The sequence below is a fragment of the Chaetodon auriga genome, chromosome 2 (assembly GCF_051107435.1).
Source record: "Chaetodon auriga isolate fChaAug3 chromosome 2, fChaAug3.hap1, whole genome shotgun sequence".
In the NCBI taxonomy this organism is placed as follows: domain Eukaryota; kingdom Metazoa; phylum Chordata; class Actinopteri; order Chaetodontiformes; family Chaetodontidae; genus Chaetodon; species Chaetodon auriga.
In genome coordinates, this window is record NC_135075.1 from 2,385,881 (window position 1) to 2,402,488 (window position 16,608).

Genomic DNA, 16,608 nt, shown 5'->3' on the forward strand with positions numbered 1-16,608 from the left:
ACAGTAACAACTGGGTTAAATAGTGAGTATATAATTGCAGTAAACATTATGTAAAACACATCCACATCTTTTTTTGCCCAGGTGTTGAATTAAAAAGTTAGTACTATTGGATCTGTTTCACAAGGACTTGCTGCATTTCAAGTCAAACTTCATATACTTTTTGTCTTTAAAACATTAAAACCCAAAACTTTGAAAATAACAATTCTGTCACACAATGAATGAGTCGTCAAATAGCTTATCAGAGTCACAGCAGAATGTTGAAAACATGTGAAAACACATGCTGTTTAATGTTTGAAAGATATGATTCATTGGCTGGAAGCGTGATGTTATACACATGTTACACATGCCTTGAATCTCCTTAAGTCTGGATCTAGGAATGGCCAGGAATGACTATTACCTTGGTCTAGAATGGCAAGAAACACCGCTACCGTTTAGTATAGTTCTAAGAATGACAAAAAGGTCAGCCAGCTGTACCTAGCTGTTGCTAGGTACAGGAAGGTTCAATGTCCTTTAATCTAGACTCACTATTGAATTATACAAAAGGCCCAGATTCCCTTTGCTTAAATCATCCTGATTCTATTTGTCTTGAACTGATGAATGTTTGATCTCCTTTCATCTTGATTCAAGACTGACCATGACACCCAGGATTCTTCTGTATGTGCATAAAAATGACCATGAGATTATACTTTATACTCTAACAATGATCAGAAGCTTGTAATCATTTTGCCTAGGGATGGCATGAAGGCCAGATCCCCTTTTGAAAACTAAAAAACTAAAGAACAGCAAAATAATGCCAGAGTGTCCAGTCTGCCCCATCTGATGATGCCCACTGACAAATTGGTCACTGAAGTAATTAGTAAGTCTGCACTCAAATGTGTCTTGTCTTTGAAAGAAGTCCAACTGTTACATCCATTACACCATCATCAGCAGTTAGTGGTGCCAAAGGCAAGGGAAGGAGAAGGATCTCTGTAAGACACAGGAGTTGAAGGAACGCAAGAGAAAGGGATCTTGAATGGATGATAGTGCGAAGAAGGGACGTGGGATGAGAGAGAGAACAGTGGTGGAGGGGAGAAATATGAGGACATGTCACATCGTACCTAGTTTCTTTCTTTTTTCTGATTTGTCACTGCAGTGGCCTGTCCCTGGAGAGAGGGGGGGTGATGGAGCTGTGAGAAAGAATGAAGAGAAAGAACAAGAGATGCCGCATTTGAAGAAGGAGAAAGGGGTAGATAGAGAGAGAGAGAGTAGGACATTGTGATGTGGGGCCCGGTGGCTGACGATCTCAGGGGACGAGCCTGTGGGCTTTCAGAGACAAACATTAATAATGAAACGCTAATTCCCTCTGTCCTCCTTTCTTTCTCTCCTCCGAACTGTCTCTCTGTCTGTCATTTTCTCTGTGTCTCCCTAGCCGCCTTTATTTCTCTTAATCTCCTTTCCTTTACACACACACACACACACACACACACACACACACACACACACACACTTTTTCCTCACCCACTTTCTGTCGTCTGTTCCCGAAAACAAGCTCTTTATTGCAGTTCCAGTTATAATCCTCTTCTTCTATTTGAAATGATTACACAGTGTGTGTGTGTGTGTGTGTGTGTGTGTGTGTGTGTGTGTGTGTGTGTGTGTGTGTGGGTGGGTGGGTGGGTGTGCTCGCGTGCACGTCCGTGCGTGTACATGAGACTGTGTGTGTGTGTTTGTGTGGGTGGGGGTGTCTCTAATATTGCCACAAATAAACTTTTTCTACTTCCTTTCTGTTACTTTTTCATTCAGTACTTTGTTTTCTTCATCAGCTGTACAAAACCATGTTGTCCAAAATGTGGGTGATCACACAGAGTCTAACAGAGGGAGAATTATTTTCCAGTGTCCCACAGGGTATTAATATATCACCTCATGTGATTTGCCACTTGATATCTTGTCAGGATCAGGTAAAATGCACGTTAACAGCTGTTTCTAAGGTTGCTGTGTTTGAAGATTAATCAGTACCAGTTAGGAGCAAGAGGTGAAGAATTTTGTCTCTGCTAATTAGAATTTTATCAGTAAAGAAGCTCTGTTTGTGTTTTTTTTTTTTTTTTTTTTTTTTTTGTGTGTGTGTGTGTGTGTGTGTGTATACAAATTAACATAGACTGACTGGGGTCAAAAATATTCTTGGGGTGAACTGTTGACATCCCTCATGTAAACGCAATCTATGCAGTGTGCTGACACCCACAGGCTACACAACATCAAGATATTTGTTTTTAACCAACACAAATTTTGTTAATTTGTTCAAATTTACAGAGCAAGCAAGGAGGAAGCCAGAAAGAGACACACCTCAAATCTAATCTAACCTAATCTTATACATCTGTTCTGTGCCATGAAAGTGCTTAAAGATGTGTTTTTCGACAGAACTACATGAAAAATGAAAGCGGGTGGGACATGAATGAATATTTTTTAAATAAAGGAAGAAAAAACTTAATGTATTACATTCAACAAATTTACAAATAAGAATTTTTCTTAGACAGAATTTCACAAAGTTCCTAAAATTTCCCCTAATTTTCTGGATAATGTATCTGGATACTGACCGCATTTTAATATCACCTGTCAATAGGATGTGACATTGATAGCCAATTATAAACTTCAAAACTGATGCACCTGTAGATACAAATCACACTTCTGCAGGAGGCACTGACATGGACTTCTTATGCATTTTTTCTGCTAGTGTTATAATGTAAAAAGCAATCTGACTACAATACTGTGTTCTTCTGTCTCTGTTAACTGTCCATTTTACGAATGTTTTTCTGCCATGTTGACAGACTGCCATTCAAACATACTGTGTACAGCTGCTTTTCTAAGGGCTCGAGGAGGTGCTTCTGACTTACGTTTGAACAAAATATTGCAAGACAAGAAAAATCAGACTGTCTATGAAGCCACCTTTTGCAGTCTGAAAGATGTCTTGTTACAGAACAAACACTGACTTGAATCAGAATAACGTGTCCTCATACCCATGTAACAAAACAAGTTGTTTTTCTCAGCGTTTTAGGATATGCACTATCAATCATTTTTGCGAGGTTATGCATTTTGTTGTTTATGTATTGTTTTGGAGCTTTGGTTTTATTGATTTCCAGCCTCTATGATAACAATGATGCTCTAATTAAAGACAATGAAATGCATGTGTTTCTATGACATCACACTCTGCTGGTTCAGATGGAGAGGGCCTTTGAGAGCTTGTTGCTGTTTATTCCTCCTAATTACACTACACTTGTTTTCTCAGCATCTCCTCTGTGCTTTTCGACTTTTTCCGACCTCTACCTCTGTTACTTTTCACTTTCAGCCTTTTCTCCTGATTTGGCACCCATCTTTTTTTGTCGTTTATCTTAGACGAATTAAAACATATACTGTCGCGTTGGGTACTGTACTACTGTTATAGATAAGCATGGGTCACTCAAACAAACCTTTCTGACCACAATGCTCATCCCTATTCCAGTGAAATGGATATATTTGTAGGTACTTGCACATAGATGTGTGCAATATGCAAACTTAGAAGGGTGGACACTTCATGCCTGCAGGGAATTGAGTCACTGCGGCAGCAGAGGGTACAATACACAGTTGGGAGTAGTAAGAAATGCAGAGTTACAAAAAATTAATAAAGTTCACCAGTTGATATTTTGAGAAGAAAACACACAAATGTAATTTGTGGCTTTAAGGATGGATAAGCAATATTTGGGGACCATTACTAAATAAACAACAAAAATGTATCTGATTTACAGATCATATAAGCAGTGTGTGCACCCACAAACATAAGGATTAAATAAATACAAATAATTAGAATATTTTCCAAACATTTAAATTGGGTGATGATTCGCTATGAAATGTTTCTGATGATTATTGTATCTTTTTGTCTTCCGCAGGTTGGAGGGAAGGACAATCCTGCTGTCGACCCCATAATCCATGGCCTGAAGGGTGTGGTCCATCATGGTAAGTGGCCCAATTATGTAGGGAATGGTAGCTACTGACTCAGGATTTTAGGTTTTTTTCGATTTCTATATAGACACTCAGAATGTGTTGGCACCTAAGCATTTACCTTCTCTCAGCTCCTCGTTGTGGTTCTCTAGCTCAGACATTTACTGTATGACCTGACCATCACACTGCTTTTGCTTCTCCTCTTCTTTACTTTGATAATTCAGTCACAGAGCTGGTCATAAAGTTTATCACAGGAATGTTATTCACAATACACACTCACTGGATGGTTGGTGACAATCTTGTCAACTTACAGTATAAGGATGGAAGAGTGATCGGTTCAACTGCAGCAATCTGGCTTGACTTGACAAAATCACTGTGTGTCTGCGAATGGTGAATAGAACTTTGGACTGACGAGGTAACCAAGTCCACATAAAGTGGTCTACATAATGTGGCTAATCTGTTGGCTTGTTTACAGCCTGTCAGTCACCTGACTGCATGTTTCTTGCCCTGCCAAACTCTGTTGTGACAAAGCAAGCTACATTGTGTGTGAAGCATTTGCTGCATGTAATTTATTTGTTGTAAAGCACTCAAAGGTGCTATCCAAATAAATATTATTATTATTATTCAGTACTTGTTGTTCTCATATATTTAATCATACTTATCATCACTTGTGTGAAAATGCCTGATAAAGTTTGTGAACTAAAATTTGCCAATCAATTAAGTCTCTAAGTATGTGTCAGTATGTCAGTACAATGTTATCATGACTCATAGAAATGAAGAACAAAACTACAAAAATAAGACTAAAGTTGCAAAATAAATGTAATCATTCTCAAAGTTAAAACTGGTCTAGTCCCAGTGTGGCTTTTAATGAGGGGCTCCATTTTACGAAACTTTCTGTTCATCAGAAACAATAGTCAATAAGAGACAGATTTCTTTCTCTCCAAAATCAGCTGCCATGAATGACAGTCTGAACAGCTTTATATTGCACATCAATCTGCATAGCTCAGATGCATGAGGCTAAGTGAGGGCCAGGTCCACAACATGGGCTTAGTTTTGGAGGAAGTGAGTCTGCACAATATGTGATGAATATAGAGAGCAAAGTGACTGGTGTTATTTTGGAATTCACAAGATCACTAGTTGAGGCCATATCATGGATTTGTTGTGTTGTATTCTGCATTATACAGAAAAGATGCGAAGAAAACTCAAGTGTATGTGAGATAAACATATGATGAGTAATATTGTATCCAGCTTTAACTGCAGGGTACTAGCTTTGATTGTACTCCTCATCAAAAAGTCTTAGCCTTTTGCATCATTTAGTGGCTCACATACAGTATACTCACACAATAAATTAAGACTTCTGGGATTTATTTTCTCACATAACAAATTAGAAGATTTTACGTTGTTTTTTGTTAGCACTGTATGCCCTCAGTCAAAGACAGTTGTCTCCTGCACACTGCACCGAAGTACATTCCTGTCATGATCAAAACATTTATCCTAAAGCAATGTTCTGTCTTGTCCTCCCCAAAGGGCCCCGCTCTCCTTGCAACAGCAGAACTGCTTCAGAGTGAATTTTGAGAGCTTCACTATACACAAATAAAACTTTGATAAAACCCCACCACATGATACTTGCACTTTATCTCCTGCTCAGCTGTCTTGGAAAAACTACTCTGCCTCCATAATTCATCTAACACAAAGACCACTCAAGTTCAATCAAGGCCACGCTCCCATCTTTCCCACTGGGAAGGTGGTTGGCTAATTTGCTCTGTCTCCACCAGTGCTCCTCTATGGAGCAACGGGTGGTTAAATTTTTCACAGCACTCTCTTCTCTTGTTGCCTGGATTGTCTGGCGGACACGCACCACAGGTCTGACTCCTCTGTCTTTGTACCTCATGCCTTGTTGCATTTTACATGAAACCTCGGTGGAACAAATGCCCTCTGACTAGCTAGCCAGCAAGCGGCTCAGCGCCATCCCTGTGAAATCAGCCCGGTAAAAAGGCTGAGTCTGATTTACATAGCAGACTCATGAAAGGCTTTGGCAGCGAAGAGAAAAGCCCATTGTCTACACAGGGTTTGCAGGGGCTTTGGAGGCAGATGCAAAGACTGATAATGATGTGGTGGGGTGAGGAAGATGAGAGGTGGTAGCAAGCAGGAGGAGAAGCACAATGGTAGATCTCTCATGCTCTCATGCTTTTCATTTTAATGTTGATTATAGTGAATGCTGTATATTATCGAGAGACATCATCACTATTTCAGAGATCATCATTAGAGTGAAAAAGTTCAAGCACACATCTGGAATACTCACAGGTGAAGAGCAGATGAAATTCCTAACACCGTATACTGGTGTTAAGGTGTATCACTTCAGTAACATGTTTGATATGTGGGACACTAGAACATGGAACACATGACATTATGTGTTTGAGCAACTCCTGGTCAGCAGCATATAATAGAATATATAATGAACACAGTATATGCTCAGTATCAACCTACTATAGATTTCAATATCAAAGCAGTCAGCTTTACTGGTTATGTTGGATAAAACATGCATAGTATTGTGCTCAAAAACAATAGCATTCTCAATGTATTAATGCATGAAGAAAAAAAAAGTCCTAATCTCATTTTGTTTTTGCCACCTCTGTGCTAACAGTTACGTTAAGTTGAGGCAGCTAAAACTAACTACTTGGTTACAGAGTAACCTAACAGAAGGTAATGTTTTTATACTGCCCTCTCTGGTTGAAAGTGTCAAGTGTGTTACATTTCTGACCACAGCCATCATCAGCTCTGTGCTCTGCTGTTCAATAACCACTACTGGTGGTTCGATCCTTGGCCTCGGCAGCCTACATGTTGAAGTATCCTTGGGCAAGAAACTGAACTCCCCAAATTCCTCCTGATGCTTCGTGATCAGTGTGTGAGTGTGTGTGAATGGATAATGTGTGTGGATGGTTAATGCTCAGAATGTGTAGTTGGCTTAGCCGCCGTACGAATGTGTATGTGATGGGTGAATACAGACTTGTGTTGTAAAAAAAAATGTGCTTTGAGTGGCTAAATACAGTCCATTCACCATTTACTGATGCATTCTGGAGTACAATTCTACATTACTGCAACAATTTAAAGATTTAAAGATAATAGTAGAAGAAACTTAGTGTGATGGGATGGGATCAACCTTAACGTTTGACAGGAGAATGCCAAAATTTGGTGTGTTGCTTTTCTGATGAGTGCAGAATGCACAATATTTTGTGCAATATTTACTTTGTCAAAAGCTGAGCCGTCACTGTTGAAACAAACGTAATTCATGCTGGATTGATTGACATTGTGTCATTTTAATATCACGCATACATGCATTTCTTTGTAATTTTTATGATCTGATTGTCAAATTGTCCTAATCCTTGTATTGTACATCTTCTCCTTCACCTTCCGTCTTCATTTCATGAAGGAATGTGAAATCATGAGTCATCATATACTTTTGCATCATTTACATTATCAACAATTGGTGTCTTAATTATCACTCACACTATCACTTTTCTGTAGAAAAACCTCAGCAGAGAGTCACGTGATGAGGGAATAGGAATGGCTGCCTGAAACTCTGGCTCCGGGCAACTAGCATAAAATATCCTTCTTTAAATAATTTTCAAGTTAGTCAATCACGTTTCTCTTTGCTTTAATACTTTAAAAAAGTGAAGAATGGCAGATTCACAGAAGAACACGACAGCTAAGGTGCAGAAAATAAGGGTTTTGAGGGTTTGAGGGGAAGGAGAAGATTAATGCTATAGCCTCTCTCAATGACAAGCTAGCAGACTCCCTTGACATTAATCCTCCGCTGGGCGGTTTTGAGATGGACCGAGAGCATAGAATCCGGGCTGGCCCAAGAACTACAAACAAGAGACCCAGGGCCATCGTCGCGAGATTCCTCCGGTTACGTGACCAGGAACGCAGGGAAAAGAAGCGTGTTGACCTTCCCAGACTATTCCAGAGAAACGCAGGCCAGACGCGAAGGTTTCAAAGACTGCAAGAGGGCTTCCATGAGTGCAAGATGAAATTTGCCATGCTTTACCCAGCAGTGCTGAGGATCAACACGGATTTTGATCAACACAGATTTTGATAGAATATGTAATAATTTCTTGTGGTATAGGAAATGCCCCTGGATGCGCTTGGAGAAGCTCCAACTTCCAGTGGATGGGGGGTCTTGGACTGTCTAAGTTGCTGTTCTATCATTATACCTTTAGTACCAGACATGTAGCTCAGTGGGCTTTACCCCCAGAAAGGGCTCCCCCATGGTATGGGATGGAGCGGATGATAGACTCTCCTCTCCCTCTGTTGAATTGCTTATCCACCAAATTGTCCCCTCAGTATTGATCCCATCCCATCATATCCCATTTGCAGGATACTTGGAGGATAATATGTCAAACATTTAAGCTAAATCCTTATCTTAATTCAGAGTAAAGCATATGGTTGAATCCTAAATTACTAATAGGCAAAGCCCCTTTCCTATGGAAAGACTGGGTGGATAAAGGCATTCTTACACTTCGGCATCTATATGAAGAAAACACTTTAAAAACTTTTAATAAGCTAGTCCTAGATTTTGACCTTTCCAGATCTAAGTTCTGGCATTATTTACAACTACAACACCTGCTAGCACAGGTCTTGGCTCACCCAGAAATAATCCCTAAATTTCCAACATTCTTGCTGGCATCTTTGTGGTCTATGGAACAGGCCAGGCCAGGAGGCTTCATTTTATTATTCAAAGATCTTTAGTCAGTCCAAAACAGTATCTAGTGTTATAAGGGAGAGGGACCTGGGCCTTTCATTGAGTGCAGAGGAGTGGGAAGGGATCTTTGAAAACTCCAAGAAAATCTCAAGGGATGTTAAAATTAGGCTTATCCAATTCAAAATTCTCAATCAATTTTACTGGACACCTTCTTGACTTTACAGATTAGGCCTTAAGGACTTGGCAGAGTGCTGGAGGTGTCAGGCCCAGACTCAGAGGGTACCTTAATTCACATCTCATTCTTGCATTCTTGGGGTGTCTGATTGGATTTTGACTTGCATTATAGTGGGTAGACAGGTTTTAATGAGGGGGTGGAAAACACCAGGGAGCCCGTCCTTCAGGGACTGGTTTACTGAAATTGGTTGCCTCTTATAAACAAATGTCTTATAGGAGGACTGATAGGTGAAATAAATTGACAAATGGGGGAAATATATTGCTAATCTGAGTTTGCTTGTGGTGGTAGCAGAATAGACCTACCATATTTTCCGGACTATAAGTCGCACTTTTTTTTTCATAGTTTGGCTGGTCCTGCGACTTATAGTCAGGTGCGACTATATATCAAATTATGTATAATTTAATATGTTTTTAAATGTTAATTCATACTGACTGACATGAACCAAGGAGAGGATGAACCATTACCGTCTACAGGCGCAAGAGGGCGCTCTAGGCTTTTGACAACTATGTGTTGCTCCTGTAACACTGAAAAAATTAACTGAATGCTGAATGTCGAGTCTGACGACAGCCTCACAGAAGAGGAGACGGTGCTTCATCTTCCTCCAGAGTTGGCAGAGTTGTTCAGAGGTGACACTGAGGATGAAGAATTCAATGGATTCAGTGATGTGGAATGAGGTCAGGAGCTTGGTAAACTTGCTTACCAGTAACTTGCTTGTTGGACTCGCTGGCTTGTTATGTTAATTTAGCCTATTCAGCTTCCCAGGTATGTTCTTTATGCTATTGTGTAGCTGAATAACTGTTAATGTGTTACGCTAACATACCGGACACCTATTCAGCCTGTTGTTGTGTGCTGTTGTGTAGGTGAATAACTTGTTTTTCCAGATTAAATGTCAGTTCTTAGTCTTGGATTTTGTGAAATAAATTTCTAAATAAATGCAATTTATAGTCCAGTGCGACATATATGTTTTTTTCCTCTTCATGACGCATTTTTTGACTGATGCGAGTTATCCTCCAGAGCGACTTATAGTCCAGAAAATATGGTATATATTGCATGTAATGTATTACTTGGGAAATCTGGCATGCCACTGTTACCAAATACATAGACCCATTTAGGCATTTTCCCTTTTTTTTTATTTGTTGGGGTTTTGTTTTGTTTTTTTGCATTTTAAACCTATTTGTTTCACTCATTATTTTATTATTATTATTATTATTTTTAATATTATTATTTTATTCACTTTGTCTTTTGTACAAGGCTTCTTGATGTTTGTCCCTCATGTTTTGTCCGTACTGTGTTAAAAATCTGAAAACTTCAATAAAATATAAAAAGTTAAAAAATTCAAAAATTTAAAAAGAAAAAACTCAGCAAATTTCACAGCAATGTTCATGGCAACACAGAGGAAAGCTGAGGGAATGTCCAAAATGCAGAAGGCTCTCTTATTAACATTAATGTCAACAGGTAATTTCAGTACAGTATAGTAAATACATATACGAAAAGAAATACACAAGGAAAATTAAGTTAGTTCACCCAGTAAGGCCACATGATATTCATGTATAAAGACGAGATGGTCACACTATCCTGTCTCTAAGGTAACCAGCTGACCACTTGCAGTCAGATTTCACTACTGCCTACATCACTTCCACTACATAGTCTTGATGGTCATTTACACTGATATTTAGTGCTGTCCGATCACCCGAGACACACAATAAAGACAGGTATAAACAGGGTCTCAGTCACCTGCCAGACAGTACACAAAATGTTTTCCAAAATTCATCAGTGTGTACAAATGCAAGCTGTATTTAAGGATGCCAGGTAAGTAAACAGGTGAATGAGATCACCAGTCACTGTGATTTCACCTAGAATGGAACCATCTAGACTTGACAGGTGATTTTGACTGTGAATCACTGTGACTCCATCCAACATTGGACTACATTAACCTCAAAGTGAGTCATTGCTATGCATTAAATCTCTTCACAGTTCCTTTTGAAACTTATCAGTTAGTCCGATATTTCAAATAACAGACCTACATAATGCATACAATGTACAAAACAATTTTTGTAGTCATTGTGGACCCTAAACAGTTCAAACATCGGTTGGTTAACATATTCTGGGATCTAACCACATGAGATTCATTCATAAGAACAGAGTGAGTTTTGTCATCTCACCCAAGCTCTTCCAAAACAACAGGCCTTTCAAGAGTTACCCTCACACTGACATAGCTGGATGAAGCATTTTTAAGATTCAGTGCAATTCATCAGACAGCCTGAAGGAAAGTTGTGATGATCAAACCAACAACTATAAATAAATGCTTACCCTAAAAGATTGCCCGAAATAATGGTCTTAAAAAAAAAAAAAAAAACTCCTCAAATATCCACTAAAATCATGATAAAGACTGTGAATAAAATCCTCAAAACTACACCAAAAGAAAAAAATGAGGTCAGATAAATTGTTGCATCTGCCCCAAATTTCTGGAAATCCTTTTGAGAAGATGAAAAAGAAGCTTAACATAACATACAAACACTCTTCAGTGGAGCCATATCAGATCTGATGTGAAAGAAACACTCTGGGATTAAACCCCCATCAGCAAAGGAGTGGCAGACATACTGTTACAGTGGTACAGAAAGAGAGAGAAAGAGGGAAATGAACACAGAATTTCTCTTATTCGAATTCCTCTTAAAGAGGCCACAGGGTTGACGTGGAACCTCCAACCAGGGGAAACCACAGTAAGCCATGTACAGCCTTTAAAAATTAATTGCCAATCAGGGTCACAGAGTGCCAAGTCAGTGGAGACTTTGTGCAGTGAGGAGGAATGGCTTTATTTCAGCACTGTGACATGAGAGCAGTGTGAGCAAAGACACTTGAGCAGATTAACAGAGGGAATGACAGTGTTAACACAGAGGAGTGTGTCACTATTCAGCTATATGAGGGACCGAAACAAGGAAAAAGCCTCACCTTCTATGTACTGTTCTGTACTGGACATACTCAAAACACAGACTTCTTTGATCATAATCCTCTAAAATCAGTCAACATGGTGTGTTGTTCTTTGCATGTTCATGTAACTCTTCTCCACTTTTACAGAATCCCAGATATGCAGTTTCTTATGAGGACAGGTCAAAGACTGAATGAGCTTTAGGTGACAGATTTTGCTTTCTCTTATCAAAGAATCCTTGGCTTTGTTGTCCGAAAGGAGAACAGAGTAAGTACTGGATTTAGAGTACAACCTCTATCAAGGTTGTCAGACAATCATAGTCCAGCAAGCCTTAACATGAATACACACAACCAAAAGACTGTAGGTAAAAAAATGCCATTTTGTTTCAATTCAATATTCAGACTGACACTGGTTTAGAAAAAAAAGTGTATTTTGAATTTCAGTCAACACATCCATGCTGAATGTTGACAGGGGCATCAAAGATGCGATACTTATCTAAGAATTATTTAGGGTCACTTGAGATCCATTTCAAATTTAAGAATTAAAATTAAAACTCTGTTTTATTTTTCTCAGAATCCATGTTTCTGTAAAAAAATTTCTGAATTCCGTATTTTACGATATAACCACATTTTGACACCAGACAGAGTGTCTCATCAAATGGTGGATGAATAAAATTCAATGAGAAAATATTCAAATTGTAATCAGTTTCAATGAATTTGACAACACCGCTAAGACAACAACGCTATTTTTTTATCTGCAGGACAGCCTCCATATGCAGCTTAAACACACTGGGTAAGTGAGTGTGACAACGCTCCTCCTTGTTTACAGTGCTTGACCAGAAATGGACGTAGTACCCCCAGCATACAGCCACAAAGTCTTCAGTGAACTCAAGCTTTGCATTGGCTGAAGATGGTTGCCCTTGTGAGAGTTTGTTGAAGTGATGAGCTCTTGCAAGTGCTGCCTCACTCCCTCTCTCTCAGGGGACCTCTTCGACATGACTCTGTGTGTGTGTGTGTGTGTGTGTGTGTGTGTGTGTGCACGCGCGTGACACCAAAACAGCAGCACTTTCTGTTCATTTGGCTTAGGTGCTGTTAAAAAAACGCTTATAATGGTAGGAAAAGATTGTTTAAATAATTCACTCAGTTATTCGACCATAAACCACCATAACTTCATTTTACTAAATTGCATCCACATTTTGGCAATTTCTGCATGTTACAGCTGATTCTGTTGTTACAATCAAATTACACGATTCCATCTGTGTTTTCTGCCACACAGAACTCCTTGGGCCTTAATTCTGTTCCTAATTCCTGTTTTGTGTCCATTTTTCTGTTGCTGTGATTGGCTAAATGTGCTAGCCTGCACCTCTAAAGCTCACTAATTAACAAGTTATATATCAGTGGTTTAATCAACGCACAGACAGAAATTGAATGATGAAAATGACAGTTTTTGCTTTTTGTAATAATTTTTTAACGAACAGCTCATCAAGCTGTGCTGTACTGCTCTGGTGAGTGCATGGCTACCTCACTGTGATGCGACTTCAGGAGGTCCTACTTCCACTGTTGTGCTAGGCTAAGTTTATTGCCTCCCAGCTCCAGCTCCATCCATAATACAAGAACCTGAGATTGAAATTTGTTATCCCTCTACAAAAAAGTGATCAAGCATATTTCACAATGTCAAACTAGGCCTTATTACTCCTGAAGCCCACTAACAAATAAAAGACATACACCAAAGAGATAATAACAATGAATGCAGTGCCTCAAATTTGTCTTTGCAACTCAGTATATTTAGGGGCAACATGTGCTCATTTACTTGTTTCATTATTATTATGTGAGAAGGTCAAACAGGAAAATCCCACAAAAGAAAACAACTCATTCTACAAAACTAATAACATGGCTGAAATACTAATGCTGACAGAAGAATTGTTCATGACCATAAAGCACTCAAATTAATTCAAACATTTTTGTCTAAGGTTTTACAAGAGGAACACACAATAAACAACGAAAACACACCATAAAATCCTAATAAATCCACAGAATAAATCCCAACATTTACCATCTGTTGATAAGACTGGATAGGAAGTCACTAGCTCAGTGTTTTTGCAGCAAAAAAAACTTCTCATCAAGGCATAAAACACCACCACATATCGTGCAAATGAAACAATTTAACTGCATTGCAGATAAATGAGTCCCTGTTTTTTTTTTTTTTTTTTTTCTTGAAACTGCCCTCGAACACTCCAGGATTTCGAACTGAAATATCTCAGCTTTTTTTTTTTTTTTTTTTTTTTTTAAAAAAAAAAGCTTGCAACACTGTCCCTGTATGACTTTTCCAAGACCCACTTTCTCCACAAAGCAGTACTGTTCAGGAGTTCAGAAATTTAGTTGGTGTTCTCATCAAACTTTTATCAACGGAATGCGTTCTCTAAGTTTTTTCACTGTATTGTACTTTTGCACTTTTCTGCTTGACATTGTGGACACAATATGAATGCTTTCTAAGGATGCAGGCCACGTTCTCTTCTTTCTTTATAATGAAGATAACCAAGAGCACATCATTATTCTGATCAATCTTTCTCTACCATAAGTCAATCAAGAGAAACTCGTATTGGGAAGAAGAAACAAGCAGTGAAAGGAATTGATTTTTCCAGCACAAGAAATTGATGACTGTCAGACCTGAGAGAGTTCAAACCCATCCCCAGATAGAATAATGGTCTCAGAAGGTTACATATTCAACATATTCAATAACAATATTTTGTAACATTCAGTGCAAACTGTAGCTTGTATTGGTAAACACTTGGTAAAGATTAGGGAATGATTGTGGTCACAGTTCAAAACAAGATTCAGAGTCTGAGTCTAGCCATGCTAGTGGCTCTTTGAGGCTGTACTTCAGCACAGTGGTGCTTTGAGCTAAATACTAATGTCCACATGCTAATATACTGACAGTGCCAATGCTAACATGCTGTCTTGTATGTAGTACTAGATTTTGCTCTGTCAGACTCAGATCTGACATCAGTTTTTCAGTCTTTCAGGGCAAGTCTCCAGCCCTGTTGGTAACCTCAGTGGTTATTTTGCCTCATCTGAAGCTACCAAATGAGGCATGGGCACAAGATTTAAAAATGGATTCAATATAATCAATGATAAAAAGCCATCAGACATCTTAAATTAAGTTCATTTATCATTTCTGCAGGAAAAGCAAACCCTCAGGTTGAGTATTTACTGGCTACATTTGTATTTGTCTTCAAAAAACAGTTTGCTCTTCCCCAGCTGTGTGCCAAATTCCTTCTCTTGTGTTAAAGGGGCTTTGGAAACACGTAATCTTTAAAGTGCCTTAAGCTTCTTAGGATCACAAAGTTATCAAACAAAATATGTATATAATTTTCCCATTCTCGGAATGACCTTGCTCCAATCAGACACACTAAATATACTGATGTAAGTACAGTAAATCTGGTCTCTTCCCTAGCCTGTATGCCAGCTGTAATAGCTGTAAAACATTATCAGCTTGTTTCAAAATACATGTTTATATCAGGTTCTCAAATACTTTCATCTGGAGGGAAGTGGATGCCACCAGCTTGAACTGAATTCCCTCCGTGCAGTTGCTTTCTGGGGCGATGCAACTATTTCCAGAGACTAGGCACTTTCTGCTTAGCCAGTTTCACAAACGTGTAAAAATAAATATGCAAATGCAGTGCTTAGCAGTGGTCTTAAGTGTGGTGCCTTCTCACAGGCCTTATGTTGTGCTGGGTTTCTAGTATCACATGGAAATGTTTGCACTAGTGACTGAGAAACAATTTGGCCAATTACCCTGGAGATAGTTAAGTATGGAACTTTCAAGCTTTATTTAGTTCAGTTTAGGTAAAGATGGTGATCAAAGAAAAGGAGAGAAAGGAGACAAAGGAAATGGTCGTCAAAGTCAGATGTGACTGACAGCTCCAGAAAAAGCGGGAAAAAGTGGACCTTGCATTATGTTGTTGGTGTGAAGGAAGTGAAGGAAGGAAGTGACAAACGTTGTTGAAACCAGTGGGGAATGCTCTAGGTAAGGTGAGGCACTGGGACAGTTTGGAAAGAGGTGGGGAACAGATTGGGGAGTTGGAAGCAGGACACAGGCAGAGTGAAGTCCAGTTAGCTGCAAACAGGCATTTATTGATAAATCTCTTTTCCTCTCAAGTTTCTTTTCTTTAATGTTCAGTTTACAGGAAATTAGTTTGCGTGTGTGCTGTAACAACAAAAGAACCAACAATATCCATGAGAAATAATATACATCACTTAACTACCATGGCATCATTAACATAAAATAATTTACCAAGAAAAATGAATATATTGCAAATTAAATATTTACAGATTTACATTTTAAGCACCGGTTACCGGCATAGTGCCCACATTAAACTTAACTTATCACTGCTTGCAACACAAACAATACTCGCGGTAGTGCTGCGTTCATGGCTACTTCAAACCGCACGCAGATGTTGGCTATACAGCCCATCATCAAAGGCAGGAGGAAAGGGACGCTACACTCACGTTTCAAAGAAGCACATTGGATTATTTTCGCAGGCCAGGAGATAGGAGAAGTGTTGGGATCTTGGGCAAACAATCCGGATGCAAAAACGATAGCACATTGCACCCAGGTATGTTATATTGTGTTTCTAATCAGCTGATCGTCATCAGGTGTGTGCATTATGTTGCGTGAGTGGTGGCCTGGTTGCGTGAGTGAGTATGGGGCAGGGAATGTGAAAGCAGCGCGATGGCGTGGGCTGGTTAACCAGGAAGTGAGTGAGGATTTTGTACAGTTGCTGTCATGCTTGGTTAGAAA

The 16,608-nt window shown here is 39.1% G+C and overlaps 1 protein-coding gene across 2 annotated transcripts in view; it reads left to right on the top strand.

Moving 5' to 3' along the window:
* Positions 1 to 16,608, top strand: part of LOC143332315 (receptor-type tyrosine-protein phosphatase gamma-like) — a 433,828-nt gene that overhangs the window by 322,620 nt on the left and 94,600 nt on the right. For both annotated transcript variants that reach the window (XM_076749645.1, XM_076749655.1), the window contains exon 6: positions 3,894 to 3,960. In XM_076749645.1, the coding sequence (XP_076605760.1) occupies positions 3,894 to 3,960 (67 nt within the window). The remainder of the gene's footprint in view (positions 1 to 3,893; positions 3,961 to 16,608) is intronic.